This window comes from Microtus oregoni, unplaced genomic scaffold, assembly GCF_018167655.1.
Source record: "Microtus oregoni isolate MIOR12 unplaced genomic scaffold, Mior012 000021F_ref0000039, whole genome shotgun sequence".
NCBI classification, from domain to species: domain Eukaryota; kingdom Metazoa; phylum Chordata; class Mammalia; order Rodentia; family Cricetidae; genus Microtus; species Microtus oregoni.
This window is the reverse complement of record NW_024543080.1, coordinates 7,680,101-7,700,649: the sequence shown is the minus strand read 5'-3', so window position 1 is coordinate 7,700,649 and position 20,549 is coordinate 7,680,101. Positions and strand designations below refer to the sequence as shown.

The window sequence follows — 20,549 nt, the reverse complement described above, 5'->3', positions numbered from 1 at the left end:
TGAATTCTCCTGGAATCTGAGTTAGAGGCAGTTTGTTAGAACCTGAGTTAGAGTGCCATGTGGGTGCTAGAAACCATCTCTCCAACAGCTATATTTTGAGATAGGGTCTGATTATACATGCCAGGCTAGGTAGCCATCCAACTCAGCCTCCAGCCTCCGATGTCCAAATGCTGGGATTCTAAGCATGTGATATTTCATATAGTTAATTTCGTCCTCATTTCCTCATTACTTATTATCTGGATTCCAAAATCGGTAAGAATATAGAAAAACATTTAAGTAACTTTAGACAATTGAAGATAAAATGCAACTTCATTAATTCTGTTTTACTCTTTTAGGAGTTGGAAGAGGTAGTATTCAAAAGTCTCATTCTATACTCCACCACTTCAGATTATCCTCCTATTTCAAACCTTAAATTTTAGGCTCACAGAAATGAGCTATGTCCAACTATAATTTACATTCAGCTATAATTCAAGTCTTGATGCATAACAAGTTAAGCTTAATAGCTCATGTAACCCAGGCAGTCATCAATATACTATGTACCAATAGACGGCATTGAATTTAGATTTTCCTTACGCAACCCGTGTGCTGGAATTAGAGGTATAAACAATCATATAGTTTTTATATGGTGCTGGGGAAATCAAACCCAGGAATCTGGATATACTAGGTAGTACTCTCCCAACTGAGCCACATTCCCAGCCCACCTACACCTCTGAATATATAATAAGGGATGGAAATAATGTATACTATTTTTTATTCACTTTTCTAACATTACTTCTAATTTGAGAAAAGTTTATAAAAGTTTGAGAATAACAGAGACAAGCAGGTCACATATATATGATGTACCTATGATAGCAAAGAGGCTTAAATATGTTAAAAGACCACGAACAAAACAACTAGTCCTTTCTTATACTTAGTGTCTGTGAGAGTCAATAAAATTTCTTTTTTTGTTTTTTTTTTTTTTTCGAGACAGGGTTTCTCTGTGGTTTTGGAGCCTGTCCTGGAACTAGCTCTGTAGACCAGGCTGACCTCGAACTCACAGAGATCCGCCTGCCTCTGCCTCCCAAGTGCTGGGATTAAAGGCGTGCACCACCATCGCCTAGTGAGTCAATAAAATTTCATACAATCAAAAAAAATTAAATCAGGAGTACAAGTTAATCTCCATCTTATCTACTGCCATGAAACCTTTTGCCCAGTTTGTGCTAGGGCTCAAATATACCTTCTGCACATCTGAAGAGCATCATTAGAATGAAAGATTCTCTATCTCATGGAAGAGTGTTTAATCTCTTACAGATGCTCATCAGTGAGATATTTTTCAGTTTTCCATTTGTGTCTTCCATCACAGTTTCGTCCTATACACAAAACTATTCATGACATCAGGGTTCATGGGATTTTTACTTTAGTATCTGTTATTGGAGTGTCTTCTTTCTATGTGTTGCTTTCATTGGTCAATTAATAAAGAAACTGCTTGGCCTGATAGGTCAGAACATAGGTGGGTAGAGTAGACAGAACAGAATGCTGGGAAGAAGGGAAGTGAGGCAGACGCCATGATTCCCCTTCCCAAAATGGATGCTGGCTAGACTCATGCTGGTAAGCCATGACCTCGTGGTGGCATACAGATTATTAGATATGGGTTAGTCAAGATGTGAGAGTTAGCCAATAAGAGGCTGAAACTAATGGGCCAGGCAGTGTTTAAATGAATACAATTTGTGTGTTGTTATTTCAGGGCATAAGCTAACCAGGCGGCTGGGAGCTGGGTGGCAGGAATGCAGCCAGCAGCTCCTTCTACAAGTATCAAATATTTTTAGAGGGATTTTACAAAAAAAAAAGTGAGAGAAAAGCATTCTTAAAATTTTTATTGAGATACCTGCTTGGCACAGAAGCAAATTCCTTAAATTAACTTCCAAATTTAAGTCAGGTAGAAGTGCAACCATTAATTATCATTTTGACTGCCCCCCCCCATACAGGAATTTTTCTGTACCTAGATAAGCACTCAAATCTAACTCGTGTTAAGCAAAAATGCAACGGAAGTTTAAAATAGCTTCAATACAGAAACCAGATAGACAGGGTTTTTTAAATGATTTTTTTTTAGATTCATGTATATTACGTGTGTTTGCTGTGCCTGTAAGGGCTCATTCTTGGTCCCTTAAAAATTAGACCATACTTCTAGTCAAGTCCAACAGTCTCAAAATCAAAATCTCATGAGAAATATCTCAAGCCAGGTTTTATTGAGTTCCACAATTTGATCAAAAATAAATGGAAATAAATGGTTTTCATAGTTTTAAAAAGGCTATGCAGCATGAATGGTATCATAGTGAATGCAATATCTCACACTTGTAATTCTACCTACCAGAAGACAAAGCTGGAAAAGATCATGAATTCAAGCAAACTTGGGCAGAACTCATAGTTAACAAGCACACATGAAACAAAAAATAAAATAGAGAAATTCCAACTGTGTGTCTGACTCCTAGCCTTCCTCCTTCTTAGCCAAGCAAGGTGACAAATAAATGAAATGACAGGAATGGTTAGGAGATTAGGTAATTTCTTTATGATATTACCCGGCAATACTTTAGGACACAAAAGAGGGTTCAGTGATTACGTGAGCTTGCTGCTCTTGCGGAACACCACTGTTCAATTCCCAATTCCCAGCACCCACATGGCAGCTAAAGGCTGGCTGTTCCAGGGAATTCTAGCCTCCACAGAGACCAGGCATGCTTGAGGTACACAGAAAAAAAAAAAAAAAAAACAACAACAACAAAAAAAAAACCCACGCAGTTCAAACACCAACACATAAAACAAACACATAAAGAAATTAAAACAAAATAAACTTGAGCATGTTAGTACACGCCTTTAATCCCAGCATTTAGGAAAAGGAGGCAGGTGGATCTCTGGGACTAAGTGCAGCTTAGTCTAAAGAGTGAGACCCTATCTAAAGATAATTAAAAACCAAAATATAAAACAATAAACTAAGAAACACTTTAATAAAATAACAAACTCTCAAACTTGGACGTATATAGTTTTAATGGTATATACATATGCTTCTTGAAATAAAAATTTATAAAAATCTGGTTTACGTCTTAACAGCATATACTTCCTATTAAACAAAATATAACTATAACATGCACACTTTTTCTTTCTCTTACTTTACCTTTTAAATAGTCTCTCCTACCTCATACTTCTTAGCCTTTCCTTCCTTCTTTTAGATTCAAGTTCTTCTGTAGTTCAGGATGGCCTTAGTCTTACTATCTATGTAGCCGAAAAGAAACTGCCTGCCTTCTACCCTGGAAGCACTAGGATTAGAGACTTAAAACATCAAGCCCTGGGACTTCATGCTCAAGTTAGAGAGAGAGAGAGAGAGAGAGAGAGAGAGAGAGAGAGAGAGAGGGAGGGAGGGAGGGAGGGAGGGAGGGAGGACACAATACAGTACACATAAAAGGTAAGGGGACAACTGGTAGGAGGTGGTTTTCTTCTTCCATTTCATGGGTTACAGGAATCAAACTGAGTGAGGCTAATTAGTCTTGGTGGCAAGCACATTTAACCACTGAGGAATCTTGCCACTCAGAATCAACTAAATTTTATTTATTTATTGAGACATTAAGACATTATGCAGGCCCCACTGGCCTCACATTCACATCTACCTGTCTCTGGCTCTTCAATGTTTGGAATCAAAATATTTTTAATAGAACTCCCTTCTTAACAGATCTCAAGCTTTGTAAACCATAACAATATCTTTCTCCGTGCATATACATATTCCTTCAGATAATCCAAAGAAATAAAGTGTTTCTATTCCTTCCATAGAATCTGTTACCAGCTAAAATTGCATAAACTCACAACATATTTCCTCAAACCATATGTAATTCCATCACAATCTTTAAAAGTGATATAAAGTCAGGTATGATGATTCATGCCTGTAACTCCAGCATTCAGGAGGATTAAACAGGAGGATTCCAAGGATTACAGGCAGACCGCTGGGTCTCAAGGGGAAACGTTACATAATGCAACTAAGAACATACAGTATATACAAACATACAGTTCATAAAGTTCCGTTAGTCCAGGACTTTACTACCTGATTGATCTAGAATTCAAGTCTCAGCAGTTTCTTTCATGAACAACTCATGAACTATTTAAGAAAATACACAGCCAGGCAGTGGTGGCACATGCCTTTAATCCCTGAGTTCAAGGCCAATCTAGTCTACAGAGCAAGTTCCAGGACAGGCATCAAAGCTACAGAGAAACTCTGTCTCGAAAACAAACAAAAAAGAAAATACTCACCAACCCTAATTTTTGTTCTACTGAGACAGGGTGTCATGTAGCCTAGACTAGCTTAAAATTGTTACATAGCTGAGGTTGACCTTGAACTCATGGTCCCCATAACTCAAAGGCTGGGATCAGAGCTGTGGTTTCCTTTTAATCTTACATAAACTACTTCTTTTACATCTAGTACTTTCTAAACTAAAAGTAATCTTTAAAGCTCAGCCAGGCCTGGCATTAACTATGAAGGCCCAAGCTGGCTTGAACTCACGTAATTCTGCCTTAAACTTCCAAATGATAGGATTAAGTGTGAGCCACCATATCTGCCTTGGCAGTTTTTTAAAAAATGGATGATGAGCTTTAATTGTATCGGGGGTCTGTGACAATGCAGTCTAATAAGTTAGGACCACTGAAGGTTAACCTGGAAAGGTGGTGGAGTTCCAGTGACCATCTCTCCTAACGTGGAGCTTACCTGTGCATCAATATCAATGGCAGGGTAGATAGGTAGCATGGCTGAAGGAGAGATGATAGGACTTGGAGTTGGAGTCTGAGGTTGGGAAATAGAAGCAGCGATACTGTGGGTAGGAGTGTTTGACATTGCAGATGTTCTTCCACTGACTGCTGTTGAACAAAATAACTGCACTTAATAAGGACCAAACATTGTTAGCAAAGAGTTAAGAAATATTTCTTTAAAAAATTTTTAATCAAAATGGTTGTAAGACACTATTATAACATTAATAACTAATTTTCTGAATGTTTTTAATTGGTGGACAGCCCCAACTTAGAATGTATATTGAATAATCCACTTCCTATACAATAATCCACCTGAAAGACAAATTCTCTTTTAATAAGTAATCATAAAATCTTAATCCATAATACCTGAAAACAAAAATATTTCATGTACTAATATTACATAGAAAAGAAATAAATGATAAAATACTCAAGAATAAGAATAAAAGGGGGGAAAGTAAATTTTTTTTGCCAACTTTACACCTCCTTGTACTGTAGAGCAAATAAAAGTTACTTCATTGTTAGAATGGAAGATTCAAGTCAAATTACTTCAAACACCACATATTTACTAAACACAACAGAGCAAAAGTAACTTTGAAGGCCCTGGTGTGACTTTTTTTTCAGGAATTAAAAAAAAAAAATCAATCCTCACAGATAATATATTTTTTCTTACATTATGAGAGGAATAAAACGTCCCACAATCAACCTGGCAATCACACTGACTTAGAACAAAATTAACATTAGGCTAAAAATAAATATATTTACACAGTCATCCTCCCAATATGGATTCGTTTACTTCTATGTAGGAATCTGCTGTAATCTCATTTCACCAACATATATGATTTAAATAATGGCTAGTTAGGTCTGTACTTGGGGTGGGAAATATTGCTAAAGACAGAGGCATACAATAGACAAGATTATGTTATGGGACTTTGTTCTCCCAGTAACTCAGCTCTGTAGCTAATGTGTGAACATATCTTCCTTGTCACCCACAGTAACTTTTGGACAATCATCTCTGAATAGAGTGCAGATGCGTGTTTTCCAAGTACTGTCAACTACAGCAGACAGAAAACAATTATAGATTCACAGCTGAATCTGAAACCAGGCAAAATAATTTATCTTGCCAAGAATATTAGTGAAATTGATCTTGTAACAGTTATAAACATGACTATCAATTAAAAAATCTACTTTACATAAAATCTTAAGGTCAGGCACAAACATACACTGTACATTATAGCCACACACATTCTATAATAGTACATTTTTAGTTCACTTAAAAGTCAAAAGAAACAAAGAACAACGACAACAACAAAAAAACCAAACAAAACATCTGAATAATTAAGGAACCAGATCATGAGGAAGGAGCAGGTGCTACTAATTATCTAAAGACTCCAATACTATTTGATAATACTGATTACAAGGTTTCAATCTTGTAAATGTCCCAAGTCTAACTCAGATTGCAAGGATTACAGCCCCACATGAGCATATATAGATTTTAAGATTAAATAATTTCTTTGAATATTCTTATCCTATACACAAATTTAAAATAAAAATCATGTAAAATTCACTGCTCTTAAGATAGATTCCAAGTTTAAAAAGACCTTGAACTTCTGCTATTACTGCCTTCAACCTACCAAGTGCTGGGGCTGCAGGGGTTTCAGGGAATGCCAGGGATAAATTCATTGCTTCACGTTTTCAACACAAACTCTATACCAACTGAGCTATATTTCTTTGGCCCTTGATGAGTTTTATTCTATTAATTTAAAATGGTTTAAAAGATTGGTAGATGTCTACATTTTAATCCACAATCCAACTGGAATAGTATATTTTAAAGAACCTACTGAGATTAGCTCTCTTGCTCTGAGTGGTTCAGATGGGGTGTTTCGACGAGACTCATCTAAAGTTGATGAGTAAAACCTTATTTCCTTTGAAACTGTTTTATCAAGAGTAAGTGACTGCTCATCATTCAACCGTTTACTAAAGAGATAAGAGGGAAAGCTTAAAAAATCTAAGTCCAGAAAAAAATTATAGTTCTAAAAATTTTTTTTTATTTTTCTTAACATTTTGAAATTCAATTTAGGGAGGGTTTGAAAAGCTTTAACAGCAGAAATGGAAAATTTCATCAACATAAAACAAAGGTTCGTGTTAGGACAGGTTAAACAAGTGCCTAGTTTTTATTTGGTGATTAAGGAAGGTTGAAGAATTGGCCAGTTAAGTATCAGAAGGAAGGAGAGCTTGGTACAGGAAACCTAACAAATGAGAACTAAGGAACAAAGGTGCTTGGGGAAAGAAGGCCAAATGAGGTTGTGTTACACAAGAAGTCCAAAAATAGGAAGTGGAAATGACCCTCAGTCAACTGAAAGGACAAGGAAGATCAGAAGTTATTCAAACAATGAGAATCCAGAAGAAAGTTGTGTGCTTGAACGTGCACATACATATGTAGAGCATGTGAATAGGAATGAGGTACTAGACAGGGTTCATCTGCAAGAAGACAGTAAGATTTCTTTTAATTATGTTCTTTTTCTGCTGAGTATGTTTCTCTACCCACAAAGAAGAGCATGATATAGCAGTGTTTTTAGAAAGTAGCAAATTTATCATAATCCCTAGAATCTTACGCTCATTAAACTAAAAAAATTTTATGAAGAAACACCTTCAACACATAAGACAGAAATTCTGGAAATAAATGAATCAATTTAAAAAAGCTGATTTACAAACATCTGATTATTCTCATCAGAATTCAAAAATTTTACAATCAGCAAATTGTTGACAACTATGCTCAAATACATCAGGTATACTGAGAGCACATCAAACAAACTTTCCAACAGTCATTATATAGAACGCTCCAAACCTTCATTTCATCAATAAATACTTAACTCCATAATCCTTTGTAAATCTGATACAACAGAGAATTACGATTTAAGTTACTGGCCAGGGCCATGGTATCAATTTCGGATTTATAACTACTATGAGCTAATTGTCATACAATGTTAAAGTCTTTAAAGTTTATTAGATATCATAACCAGTTAGTGATGATTAATTGGGATTTAAATCTTAAAAAAATCTATACTTGTATTAAGATTGTTACAATTCTTATTATTAGTCATTACTAACAATTATTCTGGTGTAAATTATGTTTCTCGTAGGATTAGCAGAGATTTTCTTATCACACATTACTGAGAAGATAGAAAAAGAGGGGCTGGGAAACTATACCAATTTTTGAAATGCAAAATCTACCTCATTCCCTGTTTATCTCAGTTTCTGAATTATCTCAACCTAAAAATCTAAACGCTAGAAAGAATATTTTCTATAAAAAAAAACTTATAGTAATGTATGACTTCCTCATAATAAATGTTTCTCAAATAGTTTAAAATTAGAAAAAGTAAATCATCCAGGTAAAGACAAATGAATAAAAAAAAATGGGAAGAAATCAAAAGAAAATTACCAAAATTCAACAACTATTTACTCCCTTTATTCTCCCCTTTCCCTTCCTTATCAATCTTCCTTCCTGAAGAAGGAAAATTATTTTAGGTAACAGATCATTCTTTATGATTGACAACCCTATGAAATCTCACCCTACTATTATACAATTCATAAAAATCAGACCCAAAGAGCCAGGCAGTGATGGCACACGCCTTTAATCCCAGCACTCGGGAGGCAGAGGCAGGCGGATCTCTGTGAGTTCGAGGCCAGTCTGGTCTACAAGAGCTAGTTCCAGGACAGGAACCAAAAGCTATGGAGAAACCCGTCTCGAAAAAAAAAAAAAAAAAAAAAAAAAAAAAAAAGACCCAAAGAAGAAGCATTAAAATTCTTCTCAAGCTGCAACCCTTACTAGAATAGAAGACACTCTCTCTGGCTACACATTGAAAACATGTCATTTACCATACTCTTAGGGGAACATGCCTTCCCATAATACAGTCAGAAACAGACTATATATTAATATTCACAGGGGAAAAAAATCACTGACATACAGTAGAATCAGACTCTACTCGGTACTTTATTAATGCTGTAAACATGTTTGTTTTGTTGTTTGCTTATTCTTAAATAGCCATCATGAAGTTTGGTACTTCTTTTTATCACAGTTATTTCTTTTTATCACAAATAGACTTCCTAATATACCCTAATATCTTTTTTCTTCAACTTTTATCAATTTTTCTTTTATTGGTGTGAATACAGAAGCAAAAATGCCAAAACCCAACCCCAGTGTTCTGAACTTAAAGTGAAAACAAAAACCAAAAGTAAAAGCCAAGGTTCAACTCACTGCTGAAAAACCTGGATTCTAAGCTCAGACAGACAGACTGGTCATTTTTATTGTATGAACTAATCTTTAATTTGACCTATAGCCATCTGAGATGATCTTAACACTAATATTTCTAAAAACATAATGTGTCAAGAGTCCAAAAATAGTTCTCAAAAGTTGAGCAATGGTTAAAAAAAAATATTCTGGCACACTCTTACTCTCCTTAAGCAAATCATATTTGATACCTGCTCATAACAATATAAACCCACCTGCCATGATGTCATCCAGCGTGTCATTGAGGGTCTGAGCAGGGCTGGCTACCATTAACCCTTGTTGTGTTTCAGTGAGAATTCCTTGCCCCAGCCCTGCCAACTGTGCTTGGCCCAGTACTGGCTGTCCAACTATCACTCCTTGAAGTTCTGTAAGATTTGCGATGGACCCTGGAGGCAAGGGACCCGCGGCCAGAGGCAAAGCTTGAGGCATCGCCAGAGGCTGGATTGGTGCAAAACCCATCTGAGCAGCAGTCTGCTGAGGTTCATCTTTAAGCAAAACAGGATCCACTTGTTGTAACCGTGCATAGTCTCCCTCAGAAAGCTGTTCTCCAACCCCAACAGGAGTAAGTAGTCCCAGGTGTTGACAAGACTGTTGCTGTTGCTGCTGAAGTTGAATTCTTTGAGCTTTAACTTCTAGATATTGTTTTTTCAGCTGCTGCTGAGTTTTCAGTTGTAACTCTCGTTCTACTTTCTGCAGTTCCTCCAGAATCTTTTGTTTCTTCTGAATTTGCTCCTCCCTCGTTTTGTTCAGCTCCTCAATCTTCTCCTTGGTAAGTTGGTCAGCATGGGCCAGCTCCAAGGACTGCAGCTGGGCATTTTTCTCTATGGCTTCTTTTATCCTCTGTTCCAGTTCTGTTAACTTTCCCTGAGCCTCTTCTACAATGCTCTCTGGAGACTGATTGGTGATGTAACCCTGTACATCCTGGCTGTTTGCTGGCAAATGGCTGTTGGACTTTTGTTTAGAAGCAGCTGTGTGAAAAAGAAACCCCCTCAGAAGTGCACATGAATGGCATCCTCATTACAGAGTTACTGTTGGGAGGTTTAGTGCCAACAGTTATGCACCAAGGTATCATATCCACGAAGGTGAAATATACTTTTAAGGAGTTAAACACAAGTCCACCTTCTCTATCATAAATATATAATGTATGTATTTTATGTGCATAGAGTAATCTCTGGAAGTAGAATTCAGAATTTATAAACACCACAAGGCTAAAGTAAGATAACAGAGGGATGAAAGTTTGCGACACCTAAATGGTGCAGTTAGAGTCAAGTCTACCACTATGAGTAGGTATTTCATATGTCACAATGTAAAAATCATAAGAGCAGAAAAATAAATTAAGGTGTAGAGAAAATTTAGATGTCTACATCAAGATTTTCCACACTTAATAAATGTCTGTGCCTTTGATAAACACACACACATACACACAAAGAATGCCCAAACCACTGAGATGTAACCAAGAAACTAAAATCCAACTAAAATATGTCTTTGTTGGGACCTACCACCTTCAAGACTGACAAAGGAAGGAGAATTCACACAGTCACACAGCTACCTTGCCAACAGAGAACTGGGATTTAGCCCCTGATAGAAAAGTTGCTGGACTACGCCATCCACCATACCTTCTGACAGCCAGGGAGACAGGCTGCTCTGGCTAACAGGGTTAGCAACCAACTGAAAAGGATGCCAAGACAGGCTAGTGGTTGTGACTGAAAAGAGTTGCTGGGAATATTTAGCATACTTGTTGGTATAAGAATACAGGTAGCCAAAACCAAGATGCAAAAGTCACAGTTTCTTCAAGTAAAACTTTTCAAAATAAAAACTGATTCCAATTGGTAGGTGTCATGTTTGGGGACATACTTAAGAACAGGCATGGTATAATATAAACAAGTAAAAAAATGGACCTAGGAATTCTAAGAAATAATAAGTGTATCTTACGTATCTTTAAATTATTAGTTGTGGAAAAAGTGACCTGGTTAAAACAAATTCTTAAAATTGAATTTGAATATTTGATCAAACTTCTTAATCTTTATGCCTCATGTCACTACAAAGACTTAGGTATGTTAAATAAAAATGATCAGAATTGTCATCCAACTGTATCCAACTTAACATGAATAAAAATGACTACTTATTGGAAGAAATAGTGGATAATCAGAATTCCATCAAAAAGGAGCACCTGGATCTCCTGAGTCTCTCAATACCTATCTTCTCTCTCAGAAAGTTGTTTTTTCATTGGTTTAAAACAACAAACAAACAAACAAAACGTTAACGGTACCAACTTAGTAAATTCATTGTTGGTGAAAAATAATTTTTGTGGGGCTAGTTTTTGTATTCTTAATTTCACCTGGACATGTAAGAAAAAGTCTCAGAAGTATAACTGACCTTTATTCCTAACGGGAAGAGTAGTAGCAACATTGGCAGGTGGTTTGTCGGGCTCCTGAGGTGGGACAACCATGGGCAGTGCTTGAACTGGTACACGAGGTGCCTAAGAGAAAGGATGAGTTGTTTCTTTAGTACACAATTCATTATCACACTAATAACTTGCAGAGTTGTTAAACGAATAAGACCATTTCGGACAATGACATATTTTTACATTAAATTATTCTCCTTTTCTCTGATTTTTTTAAAAAGTAGCTATGAATTCCAGTTATTCTAAGTATAATTTTAAAAAAGTAAATTATAACCCATCAATCTAGATAAATGTTAGGCTAAATATATAATGGCCTTGGCATAATTATACAAATTTCATCTTAACAAAGATAATCTTATTTAATGAAAATTATAGCTAAAAATATAAAATGCTTTAACCTTGAATCTTACCCTATTTAAATCGTGGGATGGGGGCGTTAGCTGAGTGACATCTGGTGGAGGGGCCGAAAGTAGATTATTAGGATAGTCTAAAAGATAGCAAACAACACTGGTATGGCCACCTTTTGCTGCTTCTATCAACATGGTTGAGCCATCCTAAAGGAATAAATAAAGGAAACACATAAGCACATTAAGAAAGCTATCAGGTTTCAGGTACAAGCATATTAAATATTTAACAGCAAACAGTGTTCTTCCATTTAAGTCAGAGATCTAATACTCAGAATGCCATTACAAATACAAGTTACATATGGTAATTTTACGAAGTTCAAGATGTGGAATTCATAAAGCCGCTTCACCACTTGAGTTACCTACTTTTAAACGGTGAGTAGGGTCTGCCCCATGAGCCAAAAGCAGTTCCACCACTGCCAAATGACCCCCTGCACAAGCCAGGGACAGTACAGTATGGTCATTATTAGCTGTGGTTCGATTCACATTTGCTCCTAAAAAAAAAAAAACATGGAAAAAATACATTGGTAGAGTGGTTAAAAAAAAAAGAAAAAAATTAATATTTATTCATTTTAATTTATATGTTTATGTGTGTATCTGTGTGAGTTTATGTGCCCCATGTGCTTGCAGATACCCCGGGAGGCCAGAGGACATTGGATACCCTGGAACCAGAGTTACAGAAGACTGTGGGCTACCAGATACAGGTGCTGTGAACTGCACCCGGGTCTGCCTAAAGAATGGCAATTGGTCATAACCACTGATCTATTTTCCTATGCCCAGCTGTGGCAAAATTTTTATAAATCACTTAATGTTCATGCACACAAACATACATATATACACATACATACATACGGTGCATTTAGGACATGGTATGCATGTGGAGGTCAAAGGACAAGTTGTGGAAGTTGGTTGATTTTCTCTTTCTACCATGTGGGCTCCAAGCTTTATGTTCAGGTCATCAGGGAAAGCAGAAAGTATTTTTACACAGTGATACCCACTAACTCATCTGATTTGCTCAAGAATATGGAAAAGTTAAAAATCATAAAGAGTAGAGAAGATGGTGAAATGAACCCTCACATGCTCATCCCCCAGCTCCTCTGACTGTCAACAGTCTCTCATGTTTCACAAAGCCTTCATTTTCAGGACAACTCTTTCCTATACAGAACCATTCAAACGCAAATGCCATAGGCAAATGCTACATTTCTCTGGTAGACATTTTAGTTTGTATCAGTAAAGATAATACAAGGTTGTAGTATACCGATAGCAATTACTACACTGAAAAGGGAAAACACGGGGGCAAGAAAGATGGCTCACTCAATGGCTAATAATACTTGAAATTCATCGGAGGAATTCAAGTTTGGTTCCAACACCCACACAGAGCTCACAATCACTTGAATCTCTAGTTTCAGGAGATCTGATGCCCTCTTCTGGCATTGATGGGCACTGTAACCATGTGTGCAAATCCACAGCCAAAAAAAAAAAAAAAAAAAAATTCACACACACACTCAGAGATCCACATGCTTCTACCTCCCGAGTGCTGGGATTAAAGACGTGCACCACCACACGGGGCTACACAGACAATTTTAAAACATACTAAAAATAAAATCTTTGTTTTAAGACAAATATTTTCTTCAATATTCTAAATACATTAAAAAAAAAACACCCACAATGAACAGAGAAATATCTAACATTATTTTCCCTATTTCTCATTAGAAAGCTATCAGAGGAGAGAGTATCATACTTTCGTCCTCAGTTACATCCCTGACTGTGCTGGGTAAAGTGCCAACTGAAAATTTGAGAAAGGAAGTGGAATCAAACTCATTAAAAATCAACCCAAGGCGGGGGAGGGGGGGGAATTAGTGGTTTATGTCTTTAATTACAGCACAAGGGAGGAAGAGGCAGGTGGATCTTTGTGAGTTCAAGGCCAGCTTGGTGTACAAGGGCTAGTTCCAGGAGAGCTAAAGCTACACAGAGAAACCCCATCTCAGAAAAAAATCAAGTTTTAAGTCTGTGACTTCTTTAGTAATTTTTGTCTTGCAGAGTAGACATTTCCAAAGTACACAAGGCCCTTCACTATCAATCATTTTTCTTCGTGTCTTTGCTTCAGAAGTAGTGTTTTTAATCTGCCATAAGAGTAAAACAAATTCATGAAAAACAATTTTATTTTTTTTATTTTTTTGGATTTTTCTACAGGGTTTCTCCGTAGCTTTTTGGTTCCTGTCCTGGAACTAGCTCTTGTAGACCAGGCTGGCCTCGAACTCACAGAGATCCGCCTGCCTCTGCCTCCCGAGTGCTGGGATTAAAGGTGTGCGCCACCACCGCCCAGCTTGAAAAACAATTTTAATAGAGTTTGGGTAAATACTGAAGAAATTATTTAAAACAATGTGTTTATTTGGTCACTAACAGATTCAAAAGAATAATTGCTGAGTATGAATGAAAATCCTCATGTACACTGACACGTATCACAATTAAATTCTAAATATTTTTTATTTCAGTTAAAAAATTATCTCACGGAAAATATTAAATTACAAAAAAAAAAGAAAGAAAAAAATCATCTCACTGTTGCCGGGCGGTGGTGGCGCACGCCTTTAATCCCAGCACTTGGGAGGCAGAGGCCTGCAGATCTCTGTGAGTTCAAGGTCAGCCTGGTCTACAAGAGCTAGTTTCCAGGACAGGCTTCAAGGCTACAGAGAAACCCTGTCTCAAAAAACTAAAGAAATAAAGACAACATAAAGTAAAAAAGGTGTTGTCCCCAAGTTCTACAGAGGCAAAAAGCAAAAACTCATGTTTGAAAACAATGTTATATTAAACAAACAGAATAGGAATTAAACATACAATATTTTACAGAAAAGAAATTTTTTAATAAATGTTTCTTCACAAGACTGCTACTTGGTGTAATAGCCTCTTGTAGTTCACAATTATTATGTTTTATGAGACGTTTATTACTCTTGGGAGCATCCCTTCTAAATGTCATAGAACAACCAGAAAGGGCCTTCAAAGGTCAAAATGCCTTATCATAGTACCACCGAGACAGTTGAGAAAAAGAAAGAAAAAATTTCTTCTACATAAACTTACCTTTACTGATTAAGAACTGCACTGTGCAAACATGACCGGCACGTGCAGCTTTCATTAAAGGAGTTCTCCCACCTTCAGATTCATGCTCCTGTTATAAAACACAAAGACAAAAACAAAGCAAAAAAAACCTAGTTGTAAAACTCATACTTAATTGTGAGGGGATACTTAATTACTCTTACCATAAAAATAAAAAATAGACTAAATTCTCAACCCAAGTATTATTATCATATAATGTACAAATTAAGAAAATATACTTTCAATTAAAAATTATATATGCACTTTATTGTAATAATTTAAAACCTAAAGTAGGGAGTATAATGGTCTGCTCTGTTCCTTTAAGAGACAAGCCATGCTCACTCCCCCTCCCCTGTCCACCAAGGCAAGCTGATCTTCACCTTCCAGCCCGAGCCTCTTCTTTTCAGCCTCTCCCAAGAGGCAGATTCTGCCTTGCTCCATTCTCCCCATTATTCCCTTCGCCCCTCTGTCTCTGTCAGTCTGTTTCTCTCTGCTCTTTCCCCTTCTTCCCTTCCCTTCCATAACCCACTAAATAAATATTGAACCTCACTCTGCAGTCTCTTTCTCTCCCTGCCCAGGACCAGCCACCTTCGGAGATCTGCGGCTTGGTCTCTTGGCATGCCCATCTGTCTTTCCCTCCTTGTGGGACTTGCTGCCCCTTATGGCCCAGGGCAGCCACTTGGGAATTAACTGGAACTGGCTGCTATTGGGACCCACTGCCGCTGCTTAGGCACCTGGGATCCGCAGCATTCTTACTTAATCCATTACAGGGAGGTCAGTAGACAGCAATGAGGCTAGAAGCCCAGCATGCCTTTAATCCCAGCACTGGGGAGACAGAAGCAGGCAGATCTCTGTGAGTTTGAGGCCAACCTGGTCTACAAGAGCTAGTTTCAGACAGGCTCCAAAGCTACAGAGAAACCCTGTCTTGAAAAACCAAAAACAAAGAAAAGAAAAGAAAAGAAAAGAAAAGAAAAGAAAGAAAACTGGGAGTTGGCTCATTGAGTCATCACCTCTCATATCTCACTCTTTGTTTTAATGTCGTCTCTATCATGGCAATACCTGTACAAATTAAGACTGATAATACTCGAGCATATGTGTCTCTAATAAAATAAAACCTTTTTGCTTATTACAATATAAAGTATATTACAGGTATACCACACAATCCTACAGTACAAGCAGTCATAGAAACATCAAACTGAACTCTAAAATATACGCTAAATAAACAGAAAGGAGTAATAAAGACCCCCAGAAATAGATTACATAATGCTTTATTTGAATTTTCTAGATACTAATAAGTAAGGAACAACAGCTGAGGAGAGACACTGAATAATGGGGAAAAAAATCTATGGAATTAAATCAGCCTTTATACTTTAAAAATGTGCTGAACTTAGACTACAAACTGGGACATGTGTTACACTGGGGAAGGGGTTTTGCTTGGTTTCCATAAGAGAAGAAAAGATATGGATACCATCAAAATTGATAAAGGTTCAATTTGAACAAAAGAAACCTCTTAATTAAAAGAGATGATAGGTCATCAAACTATGTGGCCGTTCCATCTAAACTAACCTAAAAAAACTAACAAATTCTTTTCATTTGATCAGATATAACTTGCCAAAAGGAACCTCCCCAAAATTAGAGTTGGGGAATGGTTTTTGTGTCTTTTCAGGAGAATGAACGGATCCAGCTAAAGAATCGGAAGGCGAATGGACAAATAAGAAATGAAGGAGAAAAAAATTCAGAAAAAAAAATGCTCCAAGAAAAGGATTAAATTGGCCCATTAGCATATCATATTTCTAACAGGATAAAATGTCATGAATCATCCCAAATGTTTGTTTCTGTTTTTCTCTCCAGTCATATAATGCAAAAAGACTTTTTATCGTTGCAGTACATTTAAAAAATTAAAGTGGGCTTTGAAATTGGAGAGTGGCTCTCTCCTTCTCTAAACTCAAGCTTTTTTTTTTGTTAAAAGGAAAATTCCAAAATCTGTCTTATGCCAGAGGGCTGTACCATGAATTATAAAAACACAGAGATAGATACTGAGGTTTAACCTGAGATCAGAAAAGTAAAGCAGCCAGCCACAGGCTCTTACCTCTACCACAGATTGAAAATGGACAATTCTGAACCCAATCATCAGATTGAGAGGGAGAGCTATCTCCTCCTGTTTTATATTCGTCTCTAGTGCTAAGATTAATGGTGTGTACAACAACTGGCTGGCCTGTATGCCTGACTAGTGTGGCTGTTTTGCACTGATCTTCAGGCAAACTTTATATATTAAAATACAAATAATATAGCACTATAAAGATCCACTTGTTATGGGACAAGAAAAACCAAAATGTAGGGAGTAATTTATTGCCACTAATCTCATACTACTTTGGTTTTATTTTGACTCTCTAACCTTTTATTAAGGTATTCATATTATCTCAAAACTTATAAGATCGATCCACCCATCCATCCATCCATCCATCGATCGATATATCTATCATCTTCTTTAAACGTTTTGTCATGATATTAATGGTCATATAGAACACTTAAGAATTCAAGAAAAAGGCTTCATCTAGCTTCCTGTACATGATTCTGGATTTGAGTATCAGGTAACTAGGGCTTAAATTTTTGTACTCTGGATGTACATAACAAATATTGATCTTTAAATATCTTTAAGATATACTGCATATGACATTTAAAATGTCTAAGTTTTCTGCACTGAACCAAGACCATGCCTAAGAGTGATCTCTGAAGTCTCAAAGAAGAAGATAGGGCCCCACAACAACAACTATACCAAGGCCATGAAAACACCACTAAAATGAAAAACAACACCTGAAGATCGACTTTGAACTACAAACTGCTCAAAACAATTTCAAGTTGGCTTGCTGAGATGATCCCGTCTCACAGACTATTCTAGTCAGGACGTGACACAAGCCCTTCATTTTGCCACGACTTAGAGACTGGACAACAAATGATAAAGCTACCTCTCCCAGGACTTGACAACCCAAATTTTTCTTTTCACAATCCCTAGACATCAGGAAGTAATTTTAAGAACATGACGCCCACATTCCCAAGAAGTTGGGGGAGGGGGCTTGATGGATCAATAGGTTATGGATATTTGTCATCATTTAGGGTGGTAGGTTACGTTATTATTGCTAATGGTCAGGAAAAAAGTTGAACAAAGGAGATTAGATTCAGAGTTCTGGTTTTGAAAAGAAAAAAAAGGGGGATATAGATATGATAGGATATATGGATAGCTTATTGAATCTACTCGGAAAAGAAAAGGGGAGGTTATAGAAATAGTAAAAATAGGTAAATTACTGAATCTGCTTTTAAACCAAAAAATAAACTATTAGTTTTAAATATTTTACATTGACATGGATTTTTGTATATTGATACAAATTTAAGATTATTTTTGTTAAAAAATACTGTACATACATTTCTAATTTTGTTCAAAGTATTGTACCTATACAGTTCATTTAACAAGGTAATACAAATTTCCAGTCCTTGAAAGTTATTACTAAATATTTAGGATAATAAGGAAATGCAGCTTAATAATTAGTTATCTACTACAATCAAGCTTATATAGTCACATTAGGTAGATTTTTAAGGTCAAACATATATATCTTAGACAGACAGGCCGTTTTCAAACACTTCAGTAATCTGTAGAATATGGCATTTAAGATGTTTTAATAACATACAGTTCTTTTTATTTTAATGACAGAGAAACATGTCTGCTCAAGGCAGCACCAATCTACTCCAGAGAAGATAGGCATCAAAGAAACTTCATATGGAGTTTATCTTGTAGTAAAAGTTAGCCACTGGGCAAGAAAATGCCCTTTTCTTTACTACTGACAATATGCTGTCCAAATGGGACAAGCAGGACACAAAAATAAGGACGGCCAAACGTTGCCAAAACAAGGAAGGACAGCCCTTCAGAATATCCTGTTTCATAGAAAAGTCTGTCAAATATGCTAGGCCTCTAAGCTGAAGATGGATTCCCCAACGTTGCAGAGGAACTTTGGGTGACTGTCCAGGTAGTCAGCTGTTTCTGTCATTTTTCACAATTTTGGAAAGTCGTTTGCTTGCACTTCCTGCTTATTCAGTCAATATTAATTCGTTCTCGGGTCTCCGAGGGAGTTGAAGACTAGATATTTATAGTTTTCCTTGTTATCAGATTCTGAAAAGAAATTACTAAAAAAATGTAAGTGCACAAGATTGAAAGACATACAAAGATAATTTTGAGTTGGTAATTAATGCAAGTTAGGTGGATCAAGGTACAACCTTTTGAACTCATCAAAATAGGACAGATAATGGATTTTTTTTTTCTGAATTTGTCAAATGTAAACAGAACAGACCTTGTTCTTGCCTGGATATATTGTGTATTTATTGCCTATATATAATGCTTATAGTTATTGTACTTATTGTACATAGGTTTTTTTGTATTACTTAATAACTTTCTTTTTTAAAAAAGAGAGAAATGTGATTACCTTGCTTGTGCTGTAACAAATAAAGCCTGGCTGAAGATTAAAGGGCAGCGCAAGTCACTAGTTAACAATTGAGGACAGGTGGGATGGCTCACATCTGTAATCTAAGGAAGTGGAGACAGGAATTGATATGGCTGGGCGGAGAGAGGACTATTAGGCTGGAGGAGACAGGAGCTCAATCCTTTTTGGTCTGAGGATTTTGTATAGGTAAAAACCCTAGTGGCTGGCTGCTTTGCTTCTCTGATTCTTCAGTTTCACCCCCTAATATTCGATTAATGGTTTTTATTATTAAGAACATGTCAAATTTGAGATGCATCATCCTGCTACATATCTCAGGCTTCCAAGAACAGTGACCCTCCTGCTTCAGTATTCCGAATGCTAGAATATTTATACATCCTCTCCTCAAACCCACATCATTTACTGAAGGAATCTCATGTAACACAGGCTAGCCTCAAAACTCACGCTGTAGTGAGGCTCCATTTGAACTCCCAGTCTCCTGAGTGCTATCACGAGACTACACCTTCCCTTCACAGAGCTACTCCATACCTTCCAAGCATTCAGACAACTCCTATAATTTTTTTTTCAATTATATAGTTTTTTTGTCATATTCCTAGGCCTCCTTTTCCAAACCCCATCTAGCCAATGAAGTATCTCAAATGACTAGTTACATCTTTTGACCTTAATCACTCTCCATATATTCCTTGTGACAACTCTTAATATACTGTACTGAATGTACTTATAATCCATTTTAATCGCCTTACTAATATAAATTAGTAGTACTTACAGTACTACTTGTGGTATAAATTATTCAATACTTAACATTTTAATTAATAATGCTCAAAACACAGTGGGCAATTTTTCCTACCTACAAAGAAATGCTTCTAATCCACATTTACCTTAAGTAAACAACTAAGGATAACTTAATTTGAGTACTATCTCCAGCAGAAAATTATTTTTTTGTTTTTTGAGACAGAGTTTCTCTGTATCTTTGGAGCCTATCCTGGAGCTAGCTCTTATAGACCAGGCTGCCTCTGCCTCCCGAGTACCCAGCAAGAAAACATTTCTTTTTAAGGGTACAAAATAAGTGAACTTAATAATATTACAAAAAATGAACAAAAACTAAATAATGTTAA

General features: G+C 36.5%; 1 protein-coding gene across 4 annotated transcripts in view; it reads right to left on the bottom strand.

Moving 5' to 3' along the window:
- Ankrd17 (ankyrin repeat domain 17) overlaps positions 1 to 20,549 on the bottom strand; it is a 150,986-nt gene that overhangs the window by 50,296 nt on the left and 80,141 nt on the right. Inside the window, exons 11-16 of one of the 4 annotated variants that reach the window (XM_041671452.1) lie at positions 14,933 to 15,020; positions 12,224 to 12,351; positions 11,864 to 12,007; positions 11,426 to 11,528; positions 9,265 to 10,017; positions 4,721 to 4,869 (exon numbers count right to left, since the gene is read on the bottom strand). In XM_041671452.1, coding sequence (XP_041527386.1) covers positions 4,721 to 4,869; positions 9,265 to 10,017; positions 11,426 to 11,528; positions 11,864 to 12,007; positions 12,224 to 12,351; positions 14,933 to 15,020 — 1,365 coding nt within the window. The remainder of the gene's footprint in view (positions 1 to 4,720; positions 4,870 to 9,264; positions 10,018 to 11,425; positions 11,529 to 11,863; positions 12,008 to 12,223; positions 12,352 to 14,932; positions 15,021 to 20,549) is intronic. The other 3 variants (XM_041671453.1, XM_041671454.1, XM_041671455.1) reach the window with 3 other exon arrangements.